Genomic DNA, 22584 nt, shown 5'->3' on the forward strand with positions numbered 1-22584 from the left:
ACCCTGCTAACCCTCATCTTCTGCCCTATTGACTGCCTGTACACTGCCCTGCTATCTCTTGTACACTCACCTGTTAACCTCTGATCCTCTTCCCTGCTGTCCCCCTGTGCATTGCCCTGCCGCCCCTATCCTCTGCCCTACTAACCCTTGTACACTGCCTTGATAACCCATTGAAAACTGCCCTACAAACGAATGGACTCTGCACTCTGCCCTACAAACATCCTCTGTCCCCCTGGTATTTTTTTTTTTACTGCCCTTTCACATCAGACAGGCTAAATCCAGCCCTGCTTAGGTTGGGAGAGGGGGGGACTCTCAGGAGACAGTATAACCATGGCTCGCCTACTTTTTTTTACCACCCACGGCTACAAGTATGAATGAACCCATGAGGGCGAGCTGCAGTTTTTTTAGTGTGCCCCAATATCATTGTTATAAACACACATACCTCCAAACTATTTAAGGAGGGACACCAGTTAGCAAAAGTATGCAGGCATAGGACACACACCCTGCCACTCCCACTTAAAGGAGAATTATCCAAAAAAGTAATGATTACCCACAAGTGCTTTTTTACAACTACTATTTCTTTATATTGGCTTTTGAAATTTACAAATTCAGCAATTTAAAAATTGGATGAAATGTTTAGCACTGGGAAACACTTTTTGATAGATAAATAGTGCATTTTATATACAACTTGAAGATTAGACCAAAAGATAGGAGAAATGCGGAGGAAAGAGGGACATAGGGACAGTCGCTCGAAATTAGGGACAGTTGGGAGCTAGATGAACACATTTTGTTTTGTAATACCAGCTAAAGCCACTAGATGGCAGTAAAAGGCAGGATTTGAAAATACCTAATATAAAAATAAAGTAGAACGTAATAAACGCTAAAGAATTTATTGCAGTACCAGACATAATCACTAGATGGCAGCGGCAAGTAGGGCGTGAAAAGACTGAATAGAAAAGTAAAGTAGAACGTGATGAACAGCAAAGAGGAAGTAAAAAACTTTTCTGACTAATGCCATAGTTGAAAGGTTGGAAGTTGGAGGCGGGGACCAAAGAGGTAGGCATGATCCGTGAATGCAGCTTTTAATTAGTAAATAGGGTCGATTAATGAGCTCCGATACTTAATAGGAAGGAGGCAGCTTGGGTTACAGCAGTGCTTTGCCTAGCTGCCTTCGTTATAGCTTTGGTTGGTGTTTGCTGTTTATGATTTTTGTATAACTAGCTTCCCCTAGGTGTCAGCTGCCTGTCACTTGGGGACATGATCACAAGGGGAGTTAGACCAGATCTGGTGCACAATCTGTTCAGGACACTCATAGGGGTTGATTTATTAAAACTGGAGAGTGCAAAATCTGGGGCAGCTCTGTATGGTAACCAATCAGATTCTAACTTCAGCTTGTTCAGTTAAGCTTTGACAATAAAACCTGGAAGCTGATTGGTTTCTATGCAGAACTGCACCAGATTTTGCACTGTCCAGTTTTAGTAAATCATCCACATAGAGTCATCTGATTGTCCTAGTTCAGCTCTGATAGCTTTCATTTTAGTAACAGAAAAACAATTCCAAATTGGGAAGTATGAAAACAGACCTGATATAGAGTAGAATGTGCCCATCTGATGAATAGAGCAGTTCTGCTTGGCCCCCTAGAGCCCACAGGTCGAGGTGGTGGCATTGGTCCCCTTCGTGTCCCTTGCAGTTACACCCCACCCAACGTAAGGGCGTGCAAAGTGTTGTAGTTCTGGCCAAAAGTAACTGAAATCATGTGCAGTGTAACTGCGGAAATCAGGAATGCGCAAACTGTGGCCCTCGGAGCCCATTGATGTGGCCCTTAGAGCCCTTTGATGTGGCCCTCAGAGCCCTTTGATGTGGCCCTCAACCTCAAACCAGAGAAGCGCATTTCTAATATATCCTTGCGGGTTTGGTGCGCTTTCTGAAAGTGTAGCACACCTGCAAGATATAATAGAAGTCTATGGCAAAAGCAGAGCTAACCCACAGGAAAGCCTGTGTGTTAAAGGATATGTAAAGATTAGTTTTTTGTTTTTTTTAAACCAACATGTCATACTTACCTCCTCTGTGCAGTTGGCTTTGCAGAGTGGCCCTGATCCTCCTTCTCTGGGGTCCCTCAGCGGTGCTCCAGGCTCCTCCTCTTCTCGAGTGCCCCTTTGGAGAGCTGCTTTCCCTTGGGGCACTCGTGGGGGCACACTCCCATGTCCTGTTGCTGTGTCCATTGACACAGACATCAGGACTTGGTCCCACGTCATTGGATTTGATTGACAGCAGCAGGAGCAAATAGCTGCGCTGCTATTAATCTATGCAATCAGGACCAGCTGGAGCTGGTGTGCTCATCCTTGTCGCTGGAAAGGCAGGGTTCAGGTAAGTAAAAGGGGGGCCCAGCTTTCCTGGCCCCTCCCTCCTGTCGAATACTCCCACAGCAAGCAGCTTGCTATGGGGGCACCTGAGCTGAGGCACAGCTGCCTGTGTCCATTCAGACATGGAGCCCTGGTTTGGCCCCACCCCCTCTCTCTCCTGCTTGGCTAACTGACTTTGATTGATAGCAGCGGGAGCCAATGGCATGGCTGCTGTGGCTCAGCCAATCAGAAGGAGAGTCCTGGAAGGCCAAGGAACTTGTGGAAATCGCTGGAGAGAGATGGGGCTCAGGTAAGTATTAGGGTGGCTGCTACACAGAGAAGTTTTTTTTATCTTAACCGCTTGCCGACCAGCCACCACAGTTTTCGGCTGGGCGAAACAACGTTACCTTACGTCGCTTCCCTTTTGGCCACTAGGGGCATGTGCCATTGTGAGTGCCTGGCGGGCGCGATGACCGCCAGGCTCCCGCGATCGCACGTGACAGGGGAGTAGAGACAGATCGAGTGTTCATACTGTGTATGAACACCGATCTCTCTCTCCTCCTAGACAGTCCCATCCCCCCATAGTTAGAACACACACACTAGGGAACAGAGTTAACCCCTTGATCGCCCCTAGTGTTAACCCCTTCCCTGCCAGTGACATTTATATAGTAATCAGTGCATTTTTATAGAACTGATCGCTGTATAATTATCAATGGTCCCAGAATGTGTCAAAAGTGTCCAATTTGTCCGCTGCAATTTTGCAGTCCCAATAAAAATCGCAGATCACCACCATTACTAGTATAAAAGAAAATAATAATAATAAAAATGCCATAAATCTATCCCCTATTTTGCACAAACCAATCAATATATGCTTGTTGCGTTTTTTGTTTTGTTTTTTTACCAAAAATATGTAGAAGAATACATATCGGCCTAAACTGTGGAAGAAATTATTTATTTTGATAAAAAATGTAGGATAATTATTATAGCAAAAAGTAAAAGATATTGGGAGTTATTTACAAAAGGAAAATCCACTTTGCACTACAAGTGCAAAGTACATTTGAAATTGCACTGAAAGTGCACTTGGAAGTGCAGTTGCTGTAAATCTAAGGGGTAGATCTGAAATGAGGGGAAGCTCTGCTGATTTTATCATCCAATCATGTGCAAGCTAAAATGCAGTTTTTTTTATTTTCCTTGCATCTCCCCCTCAGATCTACAGCGACTTTACTTCCAGTGCAATTTCAAGTGCACTTTGCACTTGTAGTGCAAAGTAGATTTGCCTTTAGTAAATAATCCCCATCGTGTTGTGTTTTCTTTCAAACTTGTCGCTCTTCTTTTGTCTATAGCGCAAAAAATAAAAACCACAGAGGCGATAAAATACCACCAAAAGAAAGCTTTATTTGTGGGTAAAAAAAAGTTTTGTGTGGGTACAACATTGCACAACTGCGCAATTGTCAGTTAAAGCGACGCAGTGCCGTATCTCAAAAAATGGCCTGGTCATTGAACAGCCAAATCTTCCAGGGCTGAAGTGGTTAATGCATAGAATGCATTAAGATTAAAAAAAAAAACTTCTGACTTTACAACCGATTTAATCATTTCAGTCACATCTTTTCAAAGCAAAAACAGATGAAGTTTACGACCCCTTTCACACGGGTGTTTCGTCTGTTTTTCATCAATCTGTTGACGGCTGAAAAACGGACATCAATGCATCTCTATGGAAAAATGAATGTAAACGGTTGATCATCCATTTACATCTGTTTCTGTCAACATGCGTTTTTTGGAAGGGATAAAGCCCTATTTTTCTTTCATTAAAAAAAATCAAACTGATGAAAAATGGATATAAACAGACAAACGGTCCATTTTGCATCCATTTTTGCATTGGTGGTGAACTGATGTACAACGTATGTAAAACTGATAAGAAACTGATGTAAACGGATCAATTTTTTTCTCTGAAAAAACATGAGTGAACTAATGAAACATCAGCTTCTCATCATATTTTTTACATTCACTACCAATGTAAAATTGGATGCAAAATTGGACCGTTTGTCTGTTTACATCTGTTTTTCGTTCATAATGATTTTTTTTAATGGAACAAAAATAAGACTTTGATCCATTTCAGATGTTTTGTGTATTGTTTGTTTCTTTTATGTATTTATTAAATATTAGTAAATCTTAAAATTATATATTTTTTCTTTTTTCTGACTTGAAAGTACCGGTATAGTCCTAACAACATTTTTCTTGGTTTGGGTTTGGTCTAGGAGGCTAGCATGAACGGCTGCCCCAGTACCCCCATACCAAAATTCCTCGATATTAAGAATTGTGGATGATGGTACTCAGTGTTTATATATTTGTATCAGAGGTGATACTCATATCTCTTTAAAATATACAGAAACCGATCTTCCCCAAATTTGCCTCCCGCAGCCACTGAAACCCAGATTTCTCCTCCTTTCCCTCCCACCGTTATTTAGCATCTGCAGGAGGAAAAAGTTCATTATGCTATTTGAAATAAAAAATTTGAAATTCTGAACTATTTCATTCCATTGTGGCCCACGACTGGTTACCAAATCACTTAAGTGGCCCTCACTCTTCAAAAGCTTGGGCACCTCTGGCGTAAATTAGGTTTTGCTTGTTTTATTATAATAAGCCAACCTAAAAGAGAATATGAAAAAAACAAACATACATACTCAGCTAGGTAGATGCAGCATCAGTCAACTCTACAGCGAGAACTGAGCAATCAAAGATTGCTGATCTCTCAGTTCTCGGGCTGCATTTGTGTTCTATTAAGTGCGGCGCGATTTGAGCCCTTTGATTTTGAATAGACTCAAATGGCACCAAAAGTCATGCATGCACCAATTTTGGAACCGCACTGCAACCGGATCACATGGTACCCATGTGGGCAAACGCACTGTGGGTGTCATTAAGTTTGCACTGACACCTGCAGATCACAAGGGCAGTGCGATTTAAATGCGGTGCAGGAAATGTGTATGGATCGTGGAGTTCGCAATACTGCATTAGTGTGAACCTAGGCTTAGGGTTACTTGTAAGATACTACTCAGTCAGTTTTTCTGTGATACCAGTGTTTTGAGGCCGGTACTCTCTTTTCAGTTATAAAAAAGTAGATATCTGGGAAGTCTTTCTCAGATTAAATATTAAAATGTAGAATGTTATAAGATGGATTGTCAATGTTTTAATAATTATAGCTACGTCTGTGAATAGTTTCAGAATCATGACTGTGGACTGGATTGGGTTTGGATATGCTTTACTCTTGGCCTCTGGTGGCTTTTTGGGGTTTTCTCGGAAAGGTAAGTGTTAAAAAAAAATGTAATCTTGATTGTCATCCATTTTGTTGTCCTAATCTTTTAGTTAGGTATGCAAAGGGAAATTTTCAATTATTTTAAATGATGTCATGTAATATTAAAATGTAACATCCTGTACATTTATAGTAGTATTTTGTTAGATTATGATTGGCTGAAATATGTTCTGGCATACCAGGGATGTGTGAATATTAGTCCCCATTCACACCTGAGTGTTTTGTAGTTTCAAGCTCGAAGCTCCAAAGAGCTGAAGGAGAAAAAATCTATTATTCTCTATGGAGACGGTTCACATCTCCACTACTAGTCACCTGAAGCCAAAAAAGTTCTGGAGTTAATTTTGTAGCTCCAATTGGGCAGATTTGTATGTTTTTCAAGCGTTTTTTGAAGCGTAGAAATGCACGGAAACACTTGATTTGCACATTTTTGCATGTTTTATTGCAATTTGTCACGTTTCTAAGCATTTTTCTGCTCAAATGCAATAGTTACTTAAAAATAAATAAAATACATAAATAAATATTAAGCATGAAAAAAATTATAAATGTATAAAGAATAAAAATAACCCTTATCCCTAATCCCTAACCCCCTAACCCCTAACTCCTAACCCTAATATTAAATCCTAATTTCTAAATCTAATAATAACTCCTAACCCTAATAGTAAACCCTAACCCCTAACTTAACAAAATAAATAAAAAATAATAATAAGTTAATAAATACATATGCTAACCCCTAACCATAATCTAACCCCTTACAAAAAAAAGTAAATAAGTAAATAAAAGTGGATGAAAAGTTGAAAAAATGACAAAGCCCAAAAATGCTTTAATAACTGTACAAAAACACTAAAAAACGCCTGAAAAATGCCAAAAAAACCCTCAAATAAGACGCTCGTGTGTGAATGCAACCTAAGGGGACATATTACTGGCTTCTCTGCATAGATATTGATGCATCAAGCCATTTTAATTTATCCCTGCTCTAGAGCAGTGTTTCTCAACTCCAATGCTCAAGGCTCCCCAACAGGTCATGTTTTCAGGCTGTCCATTATTTTGCACAGGTGATTTGATTAGTTTCACTGCCTTAGTTATTACCAGAGCCTGAAAACATGGCCTGTTGGGGCGCCTTGAGGATTGGAGTTGAGAAACGCTGCTCTAGAGAGAATAACTACATGTCCAATCTGCCCAGCTATGATTGCAGCACTTGCAAGGGAAGGGATGTAAAACATGACTGTACCAGAACTTTACTTGCCAAGTCATGTTAGCGTGATCAGTGGATCCAGAGCTATAGACACCTGAGATCATATGCAAATCTTTGAATTCTCCCATGAAAAAATTAAGCATGGCTTGCCCTTAAAGAGGTTATAAACTTCCCTTTGCAAGTTGTACCTTTAGGTAAGTCTAAAAAAAAGCTAACCTATAAGCACTGTAAATATCTCCGAAACGTGCACCTTTTAGGAGTTATTTACGGGATATTGCTCCGACTATGTCATTATCACACACACACTGACTAAACGCCCCCCCCCGTGCTGTTTTTTCATGAGAGAGTGCCTTTAGCGGCAGCTCCGGCCAGTCACAGAGCCGGAGTCCGCGGCCCCGGAAGGAAGAGGGGCGAACATGGATGTGGCCTCCAGCGGGGACAGCGCAGGCTTTGTTTTCAGGTAAATGTCACATAATGAGCTAATATGCAGTGCATACTAGCACATTGTGCGTTTACTTTGCAGGGTAAGGGAAAGGAAATAAAACCCATCAATGTTTACTTCCTCTTTAAATGTGATGGCCAACTTGGTTGACCAGTAACAGGGTTTGCGACTAAGGCCTAGTACACACGAGCTGATGTTAATGTTTAAGCTAATGTTTTTCAGATTTTCATCCACTTTTATTTATTTATGCACCCAACCTGTATACAGTTCTTTGCTTCCTTTGGATCTCTGGTCCATCCTTTGTGTAATAAGTTGTCTCTCTTTTGGCCACTGAATCTAAAAATATGTGTAGGCTTTGTATGTTTATAGGTTACATAGGATCACTATAGATTTGGTTTCATATATCTCTCTTTCCATTCCAGGTAGTATTGTGTCCTTGGCAGCTGGTCTCACTTTTGGTTTGCTTGCCGCTTATGGGGCATTCCGGGTTTCATACGATCCAAGGGATATCAAGATATCATTGAGTAAGTGAAATAAGATATGAATGTTAAGGAGAAATGTTTAAGTGGGATATATGTAGAGAGACCTGTGTTTTGTACTGTGTTATTGGACTTTGGGGGTTATTTACTAAAGGCAAATCCACTTTGCACTACAAGTGCAAAGTGCACTTGAAAGTGCAGTCGCTGTAAATCCGAGCGGGACATGCAAGGAAAATAAAAAACAGCATTTTAGCTTACACATGATTGGATGATAAAAAATCAGCAGAGCTTCCCCTCATTTCAGATCTGCCCCTCAGATTTACAGCGACTGCACTTCCAAGTGCACTTGTAGTGCAAAGTGGATTTGTCTTTCGTAAATAACCCCCTATGTGTTTCATATGTAAGAATATACAATATGTATAGTGTATGTGAAGAAAAAGAAGATGCACACCATGGAGGGAAGAACTTCTGTAGAATAATTACTTTATTGTCAAGGTGCCAAAGGACGTAGACAGGACGTTACAGGAACATTGGTAGGCTGGTTTCATGTGGATAACTTGTGCTTGTTCACAACAAAAAATGTATAGTGTATGTACAATATAAAAAATAAGGTGAATTGGTTATTATTCTATGTGACTTTTGAAGTTTGTTTGTCATCAATTATTTTAGTGCTGCTGTTATCAGTAAGCTAGATAATGCATTAAGCAAAGAAACCCCAATTACTTCATAAATTTAGCTTCCGCGGCTCTTTAGCCATGTGATCGGCTGTGTCCAATCACAGCCAGTCACATGTAAACATGGAGATGCTGGTAATCAACTCTCCTCGCCTCACACTGGCATAGTCTGAGGAGAGCCGATCAGTGGTATCTCCTCACAGGGGGACATCTAGGGATGTAATCAGTGCACTGATCATCAGTGCCCTGATTACAATAAAGAAATGTGTAACAGTACAGTGCACACCAATGCCAGCATACAGTGCCCACCAGTGGCAGCAATCAGTGACCACAAGTGCCACAAATCAGTGCCCATTATCCATGCCAGTCAGTGCCTGCAATCAGTGCTGCATATCAATGCCCATCAGTGTTGCCTATCAGTGCCAACCATCAATGCCCATCAGTGCCCCTCTGTACTGCCTATCCGTGTCCACCAGTGTCGCCTATTAGTGCCCATCTGTGCCACCTATAAGTGCTCATCAGTGCCACATATCAGTGCTACCTATCAGTGCCCATAAGTGCGGCATATTAGTACCTCTTCATCAGTGCCACCTCATTAGTGCCCATAAGTGCCACCTCATCAATGCCCACCAGTTCAGCCCATCAGTGCCAATTGGTGCCGCCTCATTAGCGCACATCAGTGAAGGCGAAAAATTAGTTAGTTATAAAATTTACTGACAGAAAAAAAGTAAAAAATCTTTTTTTTCCCAAAATGTTTGGTCTTTTTTTTTTTTGGGTAAAAAAAAAAAAAAAAAAACCCCAGCAGTGACTAAATACCACCAAAAGAAAGCTCTATTTGTGTGAGGAAAATGATAAAAATTGTGTTCAGGTAGAGTGTAGCATGACCGTGCAATTGTCATTCAAAGTGTGACAGCACTGAAAGCTGAAAAATGGCAGGAAAGGGGTGTTAGTGCCTGGTAGGCAAGTGGTTAATTCACATTATTCCTTCTCTTTACGTAAATGGATGATGGTACTGTAATTTTTTTTAAACGTTTTTCCTAATTAATATAGAGCTGTCACATGACCTAGATCTTTCCCAGCCTGTTTGCCGGAGACAAGCAGGAGTCCTCTGCTGCTCTTTACATGTTCAAAATAAAGAAAAACAGCCTTTGGAATACAGAGTAAAAAAAAATAATATCAATAAACCTTTTTAAATTGCCATATAAAATATATATTTATTATTTTGTGGCAATAACATGGTATGGGTGGATTTCTGCCAGTCACAAGCTCTGTCACACCCCTTCAGCCTGTGTCCTAGAATAACAAGGAAATGAAGCCTCCATCAATCAAAATGTAATATCCCACAACCATTGTGTTGAGCGGGTTAGTGGGCTTGGAGGACGAGGGAGGGATTGAGCTGGCATTTAGCACTGTGTATACACCTACATGTTTGACTCTATATTCACTTGGGCTGCTCAGATGTGATAGGGAGGAAATGCTCAGCATAGAAAATACACTAAAAACTGAGCATGTGCAGAGCTGCCAACACTGCTCAGCAAAATTCCCAACTGCAGTGGGAATATGGACAGAAGGGGACGATAGAGAGCAGCAGGATCAACCAGATTTTTTTTTACAGAACACAGAAAATGAATCTCCTAGTAACTGAGTAAGAACAGCATGTAATACACCATTTATTGATAGTTTTTAATGATATGGGTTTAATGACACCAGGGCACATCAAAAACAATTGTTTTCTATGTGCCCTGTTCACACCATTCACGTGCAGTGTATAAAATGCAGAAGGTAGTTGAATAAAATTTAATTTTGTGACATTTCAATAAAAGTTAAAAAAATAAAGAAAAAAGTATAACTCATAACTCATCACAGCACCCCATACTCAACACACTCAGGCATACTGGTGTGAAGGGGCCCTAAGAGTTTAACTCATTGATGTAATCCTATATTTACACATGTCTTGTATTTTCTGTCTCCTGGAAATATGTTGGATCAAATGAATCAAATTTTACAGTTATAACAAAATCTGTGGATACCAATAAAAGAATAAAAGTGGCAGTATAATAAACACGATGGAAGATGCTGCCATGTTCAATTTGGACCTAAAAATGAAAGATAATTTAAAATCATAGGTAGTTTATTTTTGCACCATTGAATATAGACAAATTGACCAGTATAGCCTGCAATTCAGGCCGCGTACACACGGGCGGACTGTTCGCCCAACTTTGTCCGCTGAACAGTGTTTCAGCGGACAGTCCGCTCGTGTGTGGGCTTCAGCGGACAGTTTCAGCGGACAGTCTGACGAACAAAGTTTTTCGGAAATCCCGTAAAACTGTCCGCTGAAACTTGATTTGAGCGGACAGTCCGCTCGTGTGTAGGCTTGTTCGTCAAACTAAGTCTCGCGCATGCTCAGAAAGAATTTACACGCCGAAGGTTGCATTGCAGTGTATAGGACGTTGTTTTTCTAGTCCCGTCGTACGTGCCGTTCACGTCATCGCGCACGGTTTCAGCGGACTGTTCGTTCATCGTGTGTAGTCAAGTCCGCTCATGCAAATTTTGAGCGGACTGTTTGTCAAACTGTTTGACGAACAAAGTTGGGCGAACAGTCCGCCCGTGTGTACGCGGCCTTACAGCTTTCCAGCTCAATTTTCTTAGTAAGGCTCAATATTTATCAGCACCCCTCATATAAACCCTTTTGCCTGGTTTTGGCTGCAGTGGGGAAGTATTACAGTCTATTCACACTATGCAGTTCCTGTGTGATTCACATGTAGTTCTGTGCAGTGCGATTTCGGCCCTATTCATTTTTAATGGACTGAAATCGCACCGCACTACACCAAAAGTAGTGCATGCACAATTTTTTTTTAAATGCACGCATCTGCAACCTGTGTTTGGGGTGCTGTTAATGTTGCACTGACCCCCCTAGAAGATCGCAAGGGCAATGTGATTGGAATGCAGTGCGGGCAGGCTCACAAGAATGTGCGTTTTCCGACACTGCATTATAGCGTGAACAGGCTTTTTAAATCCACGTCTGGTTTTATTGCTGTATCTGTCCCCACTGGGGAGACCCTTCCCCTTTATTTGTCCTAAGAACAACTATTCAAGGAACGGAAAGTAATCACGATTCCAAAATTTTAGAGCAGAGGAATAAGAGGTGAAGATATTCTCTGACAGGCACAACTGTTCCGGTGTCAACTGTCTAAGCCCACGTACACACGGTCAGAGATTTTGCCAACCAAATCCGTCGGATTTAGTCAGACGGATTGTGTCCGAAACTGTTGCATACACACGGTTGGGCCAAGTTGGCGAAAAATCCGATCTTTCAGAACGTGATGACATAATTTCGTTACGATGGGACTACATTCAGGCTAGTAGCCAACAGCTTTGATGTAGGAATTTGATCTGAGCATGCGTGGCACTTGGTCCGATCAAAATGCTCTACACATAATCGGATTAGGTCCGTCCGGCCCAGTTGGTCGGGAAATATTTCCAACATGTTGGAAAATTGGGTCGGACGGAGATTCGGACAGAATCAGTCTGATGCATACCACACACAGTCGGATTATCTGACGACACGGTCCGATAAGACTCATTCCGACAGATTCTCCGACCGTGTGTACAAGGGCTAAGAGGGGATTCCCTTCATTTTGAAAATGGAACTGAAATCACCTTGAATAGACACAGACAGCAAAAATGAAACACTGGGGGCCTTTTTAAACTTTACTACTTTATCCAAAGCTAAACAAAAAAAATTCTGGATTTGGATACACTATAAAATTACTTGTTGGATAGAAATATGGGAGCTGCCAATAAGCTATTAAAGTTGCATGTTCCCCATCCATCATTATATTGTGAGCCACTGAGCTAGAACTAGCATTAAGACACTTGATATTGCCCTTTTAAAGGAAATATGTGCAAAGATAAATAGAAGGGTTTCCATTCCCAGTCAACAGGACAATGGTGGTTATTTACTAAAACCGAGTACAACATCTCATGTAGCTCTGCATAGTAACCAATCAGCTTCCAAGTTTTATTGTCAAAGCTCAGTTGAATAACCTAAGATTAGAAGCTCATTGGCTACCATGCACAGCTGCACCAGATCCGGAGTGCTCCAGTTTTAGTAAATCTACCCCACTGCCTTGTGAGGAAGGCCATCGACCTTTTGAGCTGTCCACAGGAGGACATGGAGCTTACACAGAGGTTAGACTCTGGGCTAAGACAGGTGAACGGGCTGCCATTTGATTAATAGGTATTTGTGATTGGACTATCAACAAGAACCTGGCACTTTTTTCTTTATGGGCAAAGTGACAGATTTACTTTAAGTTCCAGGTTAGTTTAAGTTAGTTGATGATGTGTATTGCATGGTCTAATTACTGATTATGTATTGTATTTTATTTCCATAGTTGCTGCAGGTTCTCTAAGTGTAATAATGGGTCTGAGGTACAATCGATCAAAGAAAGTCATGCCTGCTGGAATTGTAGCTGGCATTAGGTATGTTTTACATCTATGAGTTTAAATGCTTAAATGTGACATAGATTTATCTGCTTCCTTGGATTTTATGTAAAAAAAAGTCTTATTCTTGGACAACTTACATCTGCCTTCATGCATATGAGGACCCCATGTTTTGCGCATTACGGCAGCTGAGTTGTGCACGTGGGTATAATTGCAGGGGTATGTTAATGCAGAATCTAGGTTCACTGTGTGGTCAGAATGCCAAAAGTAGCCAAAAAAAGGCCAAAATGTGCTTTGTGCAATGTACACTAAAACAATAAAACTGCTGGGACCCAGGAGAAAGAGCCAAAAAACTAATTCCTAGCAAACTCAACTCCATAAAAGCCTATGGGGGTTATTTACGAAAGGCAAATACACTTTGCAATACAAGTGCAAACTACAAGTGCAAAGCGCACTTGAAATTGCACTGAAAGTGCACTTGGAAGTGCAGTTGCTGTAAATCTGAGGGGTAGATCTGAAATGAGGGGAAGCTCTGCTGGCTGATTTTATCATCCTATCATGTGCAAGCTAAAATGCTGTTTTTTATTTTCCTTGCATGTTCCCCTTGTATCTACAGCGACTGCACTTCCAAGTGCACTTTCAGTGCACTATCAAGGTCACTTTGCACTTTTAGTTTGCACTTGTAGTGCAAAGTGGATTTTCCTTTCGTAAATAACCCCCATTATGTTCATGTACACAGTGGGGGTTATTCACTAAAGGAAAATCCACTTTGCACTGCAAGTGCACTTGGAAGTGCAGTCGCTCTAAATCTAAGAGGTAGATCTGAAATGAGGGGAAGCTCTGCTGATTTTATCATCCAATCATGTGCAAGCAAAAATACTGTTTTTTATTTTCCTTGCATGTCCCCCTCGGATCTACAGTGACTGCACTTCCAAGTGTACTTCCAGTGCAAAGTGGATTTTCCTTTAGTAAATAACCCCCATAGGCTTTTAGGATCATTTAGGAGCTTCTGCAGTTAGGGGAGGTTCAACCGCCCTCTCCTAAACGCAGAAGAATCATTCGGGATAGGAATGTTTTGACCGCCGGCCGCAAAATCGATGTAAAATCAAGGCACGATTTTGCTGTGTTTTCCAGCGCCCAGCAGCCATCATAGGCTATGAACATGAAGCCTAAAAGTCTTCAGCATTGCTTCTCATTTGAAGGTCACTAACTGTTATCTATAGCACAGCCTGATAAATGAGAAACATTCAAAGATATGTTATCAATCAGTGTCAATGTTAAAACTTGTTTCTTTGTATGAAATAATAATGAATAGCGCTGTGAATATAAATAATACAATATCCTAATCTCAATAAATTCTAAATAATAAATAGTCCATTCAATAAAGTAAAAGTGTATGAAAAACTCTTCTTATGCTCAGTGTCTCCACACAATTCCACCTCTGTGATTATTTGTTCTCAAAAGGAGTGCATACCGCCACCAGTAAAAATGCACGCTCACCTCCCAGATGAATTCAAAGCACATAAGCAGATCTCCCCACGAGGTCTTTGCTCTCTTTTCCTCTTCCCAATCAATGGTGGATACTTCAGATAGCTTTTTCCTAATGGTAACCCAGCACACCTGCACACTTGCATCCAAAGGAAACAACCACCTCCCAGCTTTGCTCAGGATTAAGGATGAGCTCAGGCGTGTTCACATGCTCCACGCGCAGAGCCCGCCAGGCGGTCAGCGCTTTAACAGGCAGTGAGACATTGCCCCGATGCGCGGCTGCAGAGTTCGGGCAATGTCTCACTGCCTGTGATTAGCGCAGCGCTGTGCCGCATTCCTGGCGGGCTCTGCACGTGGAGTATGCGAAACACACCTGAGCTCATCCCTACTCAGGATTCCATGAGTTCAGGACATGAAAATAAAAAAGTATAGAGACCATAGTGTACTCTGTTTACCAATTTATTCTAAGCCCCCAAATAGATAAGTTACACTTACAAGATAAAAACCTTTAAAATTCACATATAAACAAGGAATGAGCCGACAGTAACGTTCAGCCAGGCACTGTGAATGTGTACATGGCGGCGCTACTCTGGAGGTTTATATGTGAATTTTAAAAGTTTTTATCTTGTAAGTGTAACTTATTTATTTGCGGGCTTGTAAGAAATTGGTATACAGAGTGCAAATTTTTTTTTAACACTTTCTGTGGACCCCCTCCTTCCGTAAACACTTGCCAGAGCTTGACTACAGGTCTTCTCTCCCCTCCCCCTGCTTTCACAGGCATCATTGAAAGCAGCAGGAGCTATTAGCTCCTGCTGCTGTTGTGCAAATCCTGTGAGGAGGGAGAGCGGGGTGGGGCACTGTGTATGTCTATAGACGCACACAGTCTGGCTTGGAAGCACACAGCTTGCTATGGGGGCACCTGCAGGAGAGAAGGAGTGGACAGCACTGGCAGGGGATTCCAGAAGAGGAGGTAAGGAGCCGCTTTGTGTAGTGGTAAGTAAGTACCATGTACGTACCAAGTATAACATGTTTATTATTTTTATTTTTAAAATGCCTTTACAACCACTTCAAACTAAACTCCAGGCAAATATGAAAAAGCACAAAAGATTGCAGTTGTTTATACATTAAAAAATAATTGTATATTTAAATTCAATCCATGCTAGTACCTGAATTAGATTTTTTATCGACACTCATACTGGGAGGGGGTGGGTCAGCTTTAGAATCCAATCAGTTGTACTGCATGGACATACGGTTTGAGAGTAACTTGGTTTGAGAGCGTTTTGTAAGACAAGCAGAATTTTTTAATACATTTTGACTTGATATACAAGTGATGACTTGATATTAGATGTCATGTCACAGCTGAGTATAAAAGAGAAGAGAGGCGGCTCTAAGGTAGTAAATTTAGCAGCTCACATGTTGATTAAAACTGGCACATCTATGTATGCAGGCATCCGGGGTAAAGCTGTTCCCATAGACCACCCTCCTCACCGCCTTCGACGTCATCCCTTCCACGCTGAGCTCCACGAGCGGTTCAAGCCTCGCTTTCAGATCTCGCTACTGCAGGGTGGTCTTCCCGGTCATGATTGCAGACTGACATTGGTGAAAGCCGGCGGTGCGGGGGATGGTCTATGTGGACAGCTTTATCCCGGATGCCTGGGCCATGTGCCTTTTTAACCATCAACCATGTGAGTTGCTAAATGTTGTACTTTCATTAAATGTAACCATATTGCTAGACTTAGAGGTGCCTCTCCTCTCTTATACCCTGTAGCTCCTGCTGGATTTTGCTTCTAATCCCCTTGTGGAGGCTTCTATTTGTGGAGGCTTCTATTTGTGGGTGGACATTTTATGGTTACACAACCTATCACATTGCTATAATCTTATTATATGGACTATAAACTGAAGAAGGACTTATGAATAAATGGTTGTGGAACGAATACAAGTATATATATACAAGTGCTTTGGATTACAAGCATGTTTCTGTAACAAATTGTACGCGCAATCCAAGGTTTTACTGTACTCTGACAAAGAATATGCTGACAGGAGAGCAGAGTGAGCAATAGGGGTGATTTGCTGTAGCTCCTTCACTTTCCAATCACTGGCTCAGCTAGGGAAGTGACCTAGCTGTACTGCTTTGTAAAATCTAACTGTGGGGGGATGAGGGTCAGGGGGTTTGCAGTACTATTAAATAGCGGTCAGTTTTTAGGAGGAAACAATCTGACAAACAAGCTAAGCACATTCTCCCTAAAGCATAGTCTGCAGAGGGAGATCTGTGACTAGCAAGGATGATCCTGAAAAGCGCCCTGGATCTGAATTCCAAGTTGATTGTATCTAATAGTAGTTAATCACATTCAACAGAATATTTATATTCACACCTTAGGACCCCTTAATCCAATCTTGGAATGTAAAAATGTTGACGGTCCAAGAGCAGGATGGGAGGTGTGAGAGTTGTGATGCTATCCTAACCAGGTTACGAAACCCTGTTGTTGGTGTTAGGAAATCTGCATAGGCGTTAGTTCCACAATTTACATGGCTATAGGTGTAAATTGTTGTCAAATCGCTGGGTTAGAGATGTTAAAATGGCATTATGTGTGGAAGAAAGATGGCGATGAAGGCTCCCACCCCTGTTCAGGGATGGTTGTTTAAAGCGGAGTTCCACCCAAAAGTGGAACTTCCACTCATCTGATTCCCCCCCCCTCTGGTGCCACAAGTGGCACCTTTCAGGGGGGGGGGGTGCAGATACCTGTATAATACAGGGAATAGACTCCCGCTAGAGTCACGCCCCTTAACCCCCCCCCCTTGTCTCCTGGGAAACACACAGGTCCCAGGAAATAGCGGGGACCACTTACGACGTGCAGTACAACTTGCGCATGCACAGTAGGGAACCAGGAAGTGAAGCCGCAACGCTTCATTCCTGATTCCCTCACCGAGAATGGCACCAGCAGCAGCCGACAGCCGAGCAATTGCTCAGCTTCAGCTGCCGACATCGCTGGACTCCAGGAAAGGTAAGTGTCCATTTATTAAAAGTCAGCAGCTGCAGTATTTGTAGCTGCTGGCTTTTAATATATATTTTTAGGGTTGAATATATTTTTATTATATGCCAGGTAGTGTAAAATAACATACATGAATACAGGCAACTATATAATTTATGTCACCATTAACATCAAATAAGGCACATTGATAGGAACAAGAAAACGGGGGGGGGGGGGGGGGGGGGAGCACAGCAAATGCATTTATCGGAAAGGGTATGTGTAGGATATGCACCATTGTTGTTGGTATAAGATGCACCATAAATGCCCAACTCGGAGGCAGAATCAACCAAGTTCCGTCTTCCAGTGTCACTTGTGGCCATAGCGACGTCACCACTCTCCACCCAATATTGGCGGTAAGTTTGCTTAGGAGATCTTAAGATTATTAAGAAACATTTCCGTTTGGGAATGGTGTCGCCAGATGGACCACAACATGGTGAACCTATCATAAGTATCGTCCGCCTTCGCCTGCAATTCCTCCATGAGCATTATATCATTAAGGATATCCACCCACTTAGAAATAGGGGGGGTGGAGTCCTTCTTCCAGTATAAGGAAATGACATGGCGCGCTGCTGAAAGAAAGAATCTCAAAAGACTACCCTTCTGGGACCGAATTGTCCCAGGAAGGATGGATAGGAGAGCAGACAAAGGCGAAGGAGGTAACGAAGTCTGATATACATCATTATAAAACTCAAAGATATTATCCCAAAATGGACGAACCTTGTCACAGTCCCACCAAATATGGATGTAGGATCCCTGCGTTCCGTGACATCGCCAACATACGTTTGTGGTTGATGGGAACATCCTGTGTACCGAGACCGGAACCCTGTACCACCTCGACAGCAATTTGTAGTTCTTCTCTTGGGTAAACCCTGACCTGGATGAGTGATGCGTGAGGGTAAAGGAGGTAGATCACTGTGTTGAGGAGATCTCTATATTCAGGTTTCTAGACCATTTACTCGTGTATGCGGGGAGAGCGTCATATAATCGAGTTTGGATGTCTTTGTAAATTAACGATAAAGTGTGTCTTGGGGTTTGAGCTAGATTGCAGAGGTCCTCAAATAATATGAGTGGCCTGTGTGTTCTACCTGATAGGTGAAGGTCCCTGCAAAGCTGGTTTAGCGAGATTGTAGTCAGCCAGTCTGTCGGGATAGCGGTCTGCGGGTCTGTAGGGGGATGGAAATGTCCAGTAGTAGGATGGACAAACTGATTAGCTGTCGGACCTTTTTTCCCGTGTGTAATTCCCGCAGTGCATCTTGGCTAATATATATTTTTAGAGGTGGACTTTTCACACCTTTTGCGAATCAGTTGTCCTCACTGTCCTTAAAAAAAATGCCCATTTTCCTTGACTGGAAATGACACAGAAGGAACAAGATCAGTGTTAACATCAACATCTGCAATCCATAATGATAAAGTACTGGATTTGTGTTATCTTCTCTTGCACACAGCTTTTCTATGTTTAAACATTCTAAACAGCCCCCTAATGGGTTCCTTTTCCCTTCAGGGTCCATAGTAGCTGCATGGGCTGATACAGCAATTGTCATACCACTGCTATGGAAAAATACACAGATTTTATGCCTAGGTCCACATTTGTTGCAGATGTAATGGAGATTGACCTGATATTTTTATTTACATTCACTAAAGCAGGTTAAGATCCTATATGCACCCTGTATTTGTAATTATAAATACATGCCACAGAGGATTAGGTTATCTTCTGTCATTCATGGTGCTGTATCTATTATCACAGAGCAGTACTTAATTTGACTGCTATTCTGCAAAGCTTTAACAGACTTTTCTATCTCTACAGCATTTTCATGGTGTTGAGGCTGTTGCTGAATCTGATTTAAGAGATGTGCACCTGCTGAAAAAAAGGTACCAACACCCAGCCCCTTGCGATGTACAGACCAGAAGCCTTCTACTTTATACTGTAACATGACATATGCACTGACTTTTTAATCATTCCATAACTTGCACTCATTTTTATATCTCTATGTTCGGCTTTTGTACTGTTTGTTCTATGTTTCAACTTCAATATTTCTGAATGATGCAAATACTAGAGCAAAAGCCTATACTACATTTCTGTAACAAACCTTCTGTCTAGAAATGACCAGCTTCATGTTTTTCACATTCCGCAAATAAAAGTGCCTGGTTTCTTATGTTAGGTGCTTTATTCATCTGTTGTACCAACTGACTAGAGTATTTGATTCATGCATGACTATGTTTGATTATAGCGGTAGAAGGTCAGTTTGCCTTTTGCACATTTAAAAGCCCTGGGAGTTGAGGAAGCCTACCACGAGAAGAGCACTTTCATTGCTGACCTCCTTCTGAAAAATGCTAGTTGCCTGGCTGTTATGTTGACCCAATGACATTAACTCTGTCTGAGTCTCAGACCTATAACAATTACACAGATCAGAAAAGTCAGAGAAATAGCAGAACCCTTTATCTACATGTTGATTCTAGGTCATTGACTTAAAATATTTAAAGCAAGAGAGTCAGAATGACCGCTGTACAACTAGCATTTTCAGGAGGTGAGGTCAGCAGTGCTAGGACAAGGTGATCCAGCACACAGGGCAAAGACGCCAAATAGCACCCCCCCTTTCACTTAGGGTTAGGGTCCCTGCAATAAACCATTGCGCCAGGGGCAGCCGCCCCTCCTGCCCACCCCTTGCCCTGGCCCTGGAGGTCAGTAATTGTATCCTTCATCATTCTCTGATAATAGGTTTCTTTTGAGGTGATATATGGCACAGCTTGTTTAGCCACTAGAATGTTGGTTGGGATAAAGCGTTTGTGGGGAGAAGTCTGTTGATCTAATGGAAGTCAGGTATGTATGCTCCTTGTTTTGGAATATAGTTCTTTGTGGAGGACTAGATCTTATCAGTCTGAACTGCATATAGATATTTGGCATAATGCGGGGTTGGTTTACTAAAACTGTAGAGTTCAAAATCTGGTGCAGCTTTGCATAGAAACCAATCTGCTTCCAGGTTATTTTTTTGCCAAAGCTAAAAGTAAAGCAATATGCAAAACATTATTTTTTTCAATTTGTATAGAGGAAGGGAGGGTTATAAGGTTTATTGTTGATATCTGTGCCCCATTGCGGAGATTTCCCTTTACTTCCTGTCCGATAGCCAAACAAGTGAGAGGAATTCCCTGTAAATTAAAGGAATCTCTTGGGGACCCCCAGGTCACCAGAACTAGTGTCCCTATTGGAATATTTCCTCCCTATTACTTTTCAGAGGACAACCCAAAATTTGGGAATTTCTTTTACTTTCGCTTTCAATAATATTAGTAAACAGGACAAACGGAGAGGGTGACTCTCTTAATGGCAGCACCGCTTTGCCGGCGGTATTGCCGTGCTGCCCCGTTGATTTCAATGGGTAGGAGCGGTGAATACACCGCTCCAAATATGCTGCTAGCAGGACTTTTTTCACCACACTGGAGTGAAAGGGGCCGTTTTTTTTCAGGCGCTACACAGGCACTAATTTTAGTGCTGTAGCACCTGAAAACCGCCCCAGTGTGAAAGAGGCCTTAGTAAATCAACCCCAGTGCTATGAGAATACCAGAGCAGTGTTTTGAGAAGTGCTGGTGTTTTGCTGTTTTTGCATATGTGACATAGGAAAGACACAGGCCAGATTGCATAACTTATGTAAACTCAGTTTTGCTGACTTACCCTTTTTACAGAACTACTGCTCCGGTGACTCATAATTAGAATTCCTCGCTCTATTTGATTTTCTGCAGATTTTTGTCTTCAGATTTACCAAAACCATATAATATGAGGTCAAACCTTAAGAGTTTTAATTTGTATGCAATCAAGCAGGCCCTTGCTCTACATGGTTTTGGTAAATCTGAAGACAAAAATCTGCAGAAAATCTAATAGTGTGTATGGGGTCTAGAGTGAGGGCGCATTTACACCATGGGTTTTGGATACTAAAGGCAAATCCACTTTGCACTACAAGTGCAGTCACTGTAGATCCGAGAGGAACATGCAAGGAAAATAAAAAACAGCATTTTAGCTTGCACATGATTAGATGATAAAATCAGCGGAGCTTCCATTCATTTCAGATCTTCCCCTCAGATTTACAGCGACCGCACTTCCAAGTGCACTTTCAGTGTGCTAGTAGTGTAAAGTGGATTTGCCTTTAATAAATAAACCCCCATGTCCAGTGACCTACCGAATAAACGCTGGTCACTGCAAGGGCACATAAAAAATCACTATGTTCTTTGTGTTTCATGTACACCACAACACACATTAACACATATAAATGGAATGCATTGCCAGTCTTTTTCTGTCCTTTTTTTTTTTTTTTTATTTCTGCATCCTTAACTCCACTTTACTGGAACAGCCCGTTTTTTTATTTTTTCATTTGATAGTATGCTGTGTAAATTTTACATTCCTTATATGTAACCACAACTTACCTAACATGTTGGATATCTCATTCATGCCTTCAAAGTTCTGAAGCCTCTTTGGGGCAATTGCTATGTGTAGGGCAGCCCATTCAGGTGGATGAGCTGCCCTGTGTGTGCTAAGTGAAAATGCTCAAACGCCTCCCCCCTTGCTAAATAAAAAAATAAAAAACACGCGTGTGGTAATGCAAGTTCCCGCTATGCAGAGTTGTGAGCGGGGCTTGACAGCTGAGTGTTTCTGTCCACTCCCTCCTATGTACTTGTATAAAAGATAGCCATACACTATGCAATCTGATTGTGTATTTAGCGAGAAGGGTGACCACTGATTGATTGCATCTCATTTAAAAAATGTGCAGCTGGGAATGGGTGGGTAGACGATGCAGGGTGTGTGCTAATGAGGTCAGTTGGTCAACTCCTTCCTGTGTCATGACCTAAAGTCTGTAAGGAAGTAAGGCAGAAGCAATAGATACATTTGGAAACATGGATGGAGGACAGTAAGATAAGTGGTCTGTAGATTTAATGGAAAGCGTTGATATTTTTGCAAAAAAAAGTACATGAATACTCTATTGGTACTAAGGGGGCTGGGATTTAGAAAAAAATAAGTGAATTTATCCTTTAATCCACTCTGTTAGATCTTTCTTGTAAATTATCTAAAAAATATGAATGTCCTTATAATATTGTTTATTCACTCAGAAATAAATATTGAACCATAAATGCAATGAAAGTACCCTAAGGCCTCTATACTAATTTGAGATTAGATGCATTGTCTATGGAATAATGCATACAGCTT

General features: G+C 41.6%; 1 protein-coding gene across 2 annotated transcripts; it reads left to right on the top strand.

Moving 5' to 3' along the window:
* The first annotated feature begins 912 nt into the window (after nucleotides 1–912).
* On the top strand, nucleotides 913–19549 carry TMEM14A (transmembrane protein 14A). 2 transcript variants are annotated; one of them, XM_077487782.1, is made up of 5 exons: nucleotides 913–1056; nucleotides 5556–5641; nucleotides 7706–7807; nucleotides 12831–12918; nucleotides 19201–19549. In XM_077487782.1, the coding sequence occupies exons 2-5, from the start codon at nucleotides 5566–5568 to the stop codon at nucleotides 19238–19240; spliced, it is 306 nt and encodes a 101-aa protein (XP_077343908.1). In that variant the 5' UTR covers nucleotides 913–1056; nucleotides 5556–5565; the 3' UTR covers nucleotides 19241–19549. The 2 variants fall into 2 exon arrangements, with proteins under 2 accessions (XP_077343908.1, XP_077343909.1); XM_077487783.1 differs by lacking the exon at nucleotides 913–1056 and having other exon boundaries at nucleotides 5540–5641.
* Nucleotides 19550–22584: the final 3035 nt, after the last annotated feature.

The sequence above is a fragment of the Lithobates pipiens genome, unplaced genomic scaffold (assembly GCF_037356315.1).
Source record: "Lithobates pipiens isolate NorthernLeopardFrog02 unplaced genomic scaffold, aLitPip1_a1.2 Scaffold_18, whole genome shotgun sequence".
Lineage (NCBI taxonomy): Eukaryota > Metazoa > Chordata > Amphibia > Anura > Ranidae > Lithobates > Lithobates pipiens.

What these genes read in the sequence shown, in the direction of transcription:
- TMEM14A (XM_077487782.1), top strand. Translation starts at nt 5,566, where the DNA reads ATGACTGTGGACTGGATTGGGTTTGGATATGCTTTACTCTTGGCCTCT. An exon ending in TTTGGGGTTTTCTCGGAAAG is followed by an intron (nt 5,642 to 7,705) that starts GTAAGTGTTAAA and finishes TTTCCATTCCAG; the next exon opens with GTAGTATTGTGTCCTTGGCA. An exon ending in GGATATCAAGATATCATTGA is followed by an intron (nt 7,808 to 12,830) that starts GTAAGTGAAATA and finishes TTATTTCCATAG; the next exon opens with TTGCTGCAGGTTCTCTAAGT.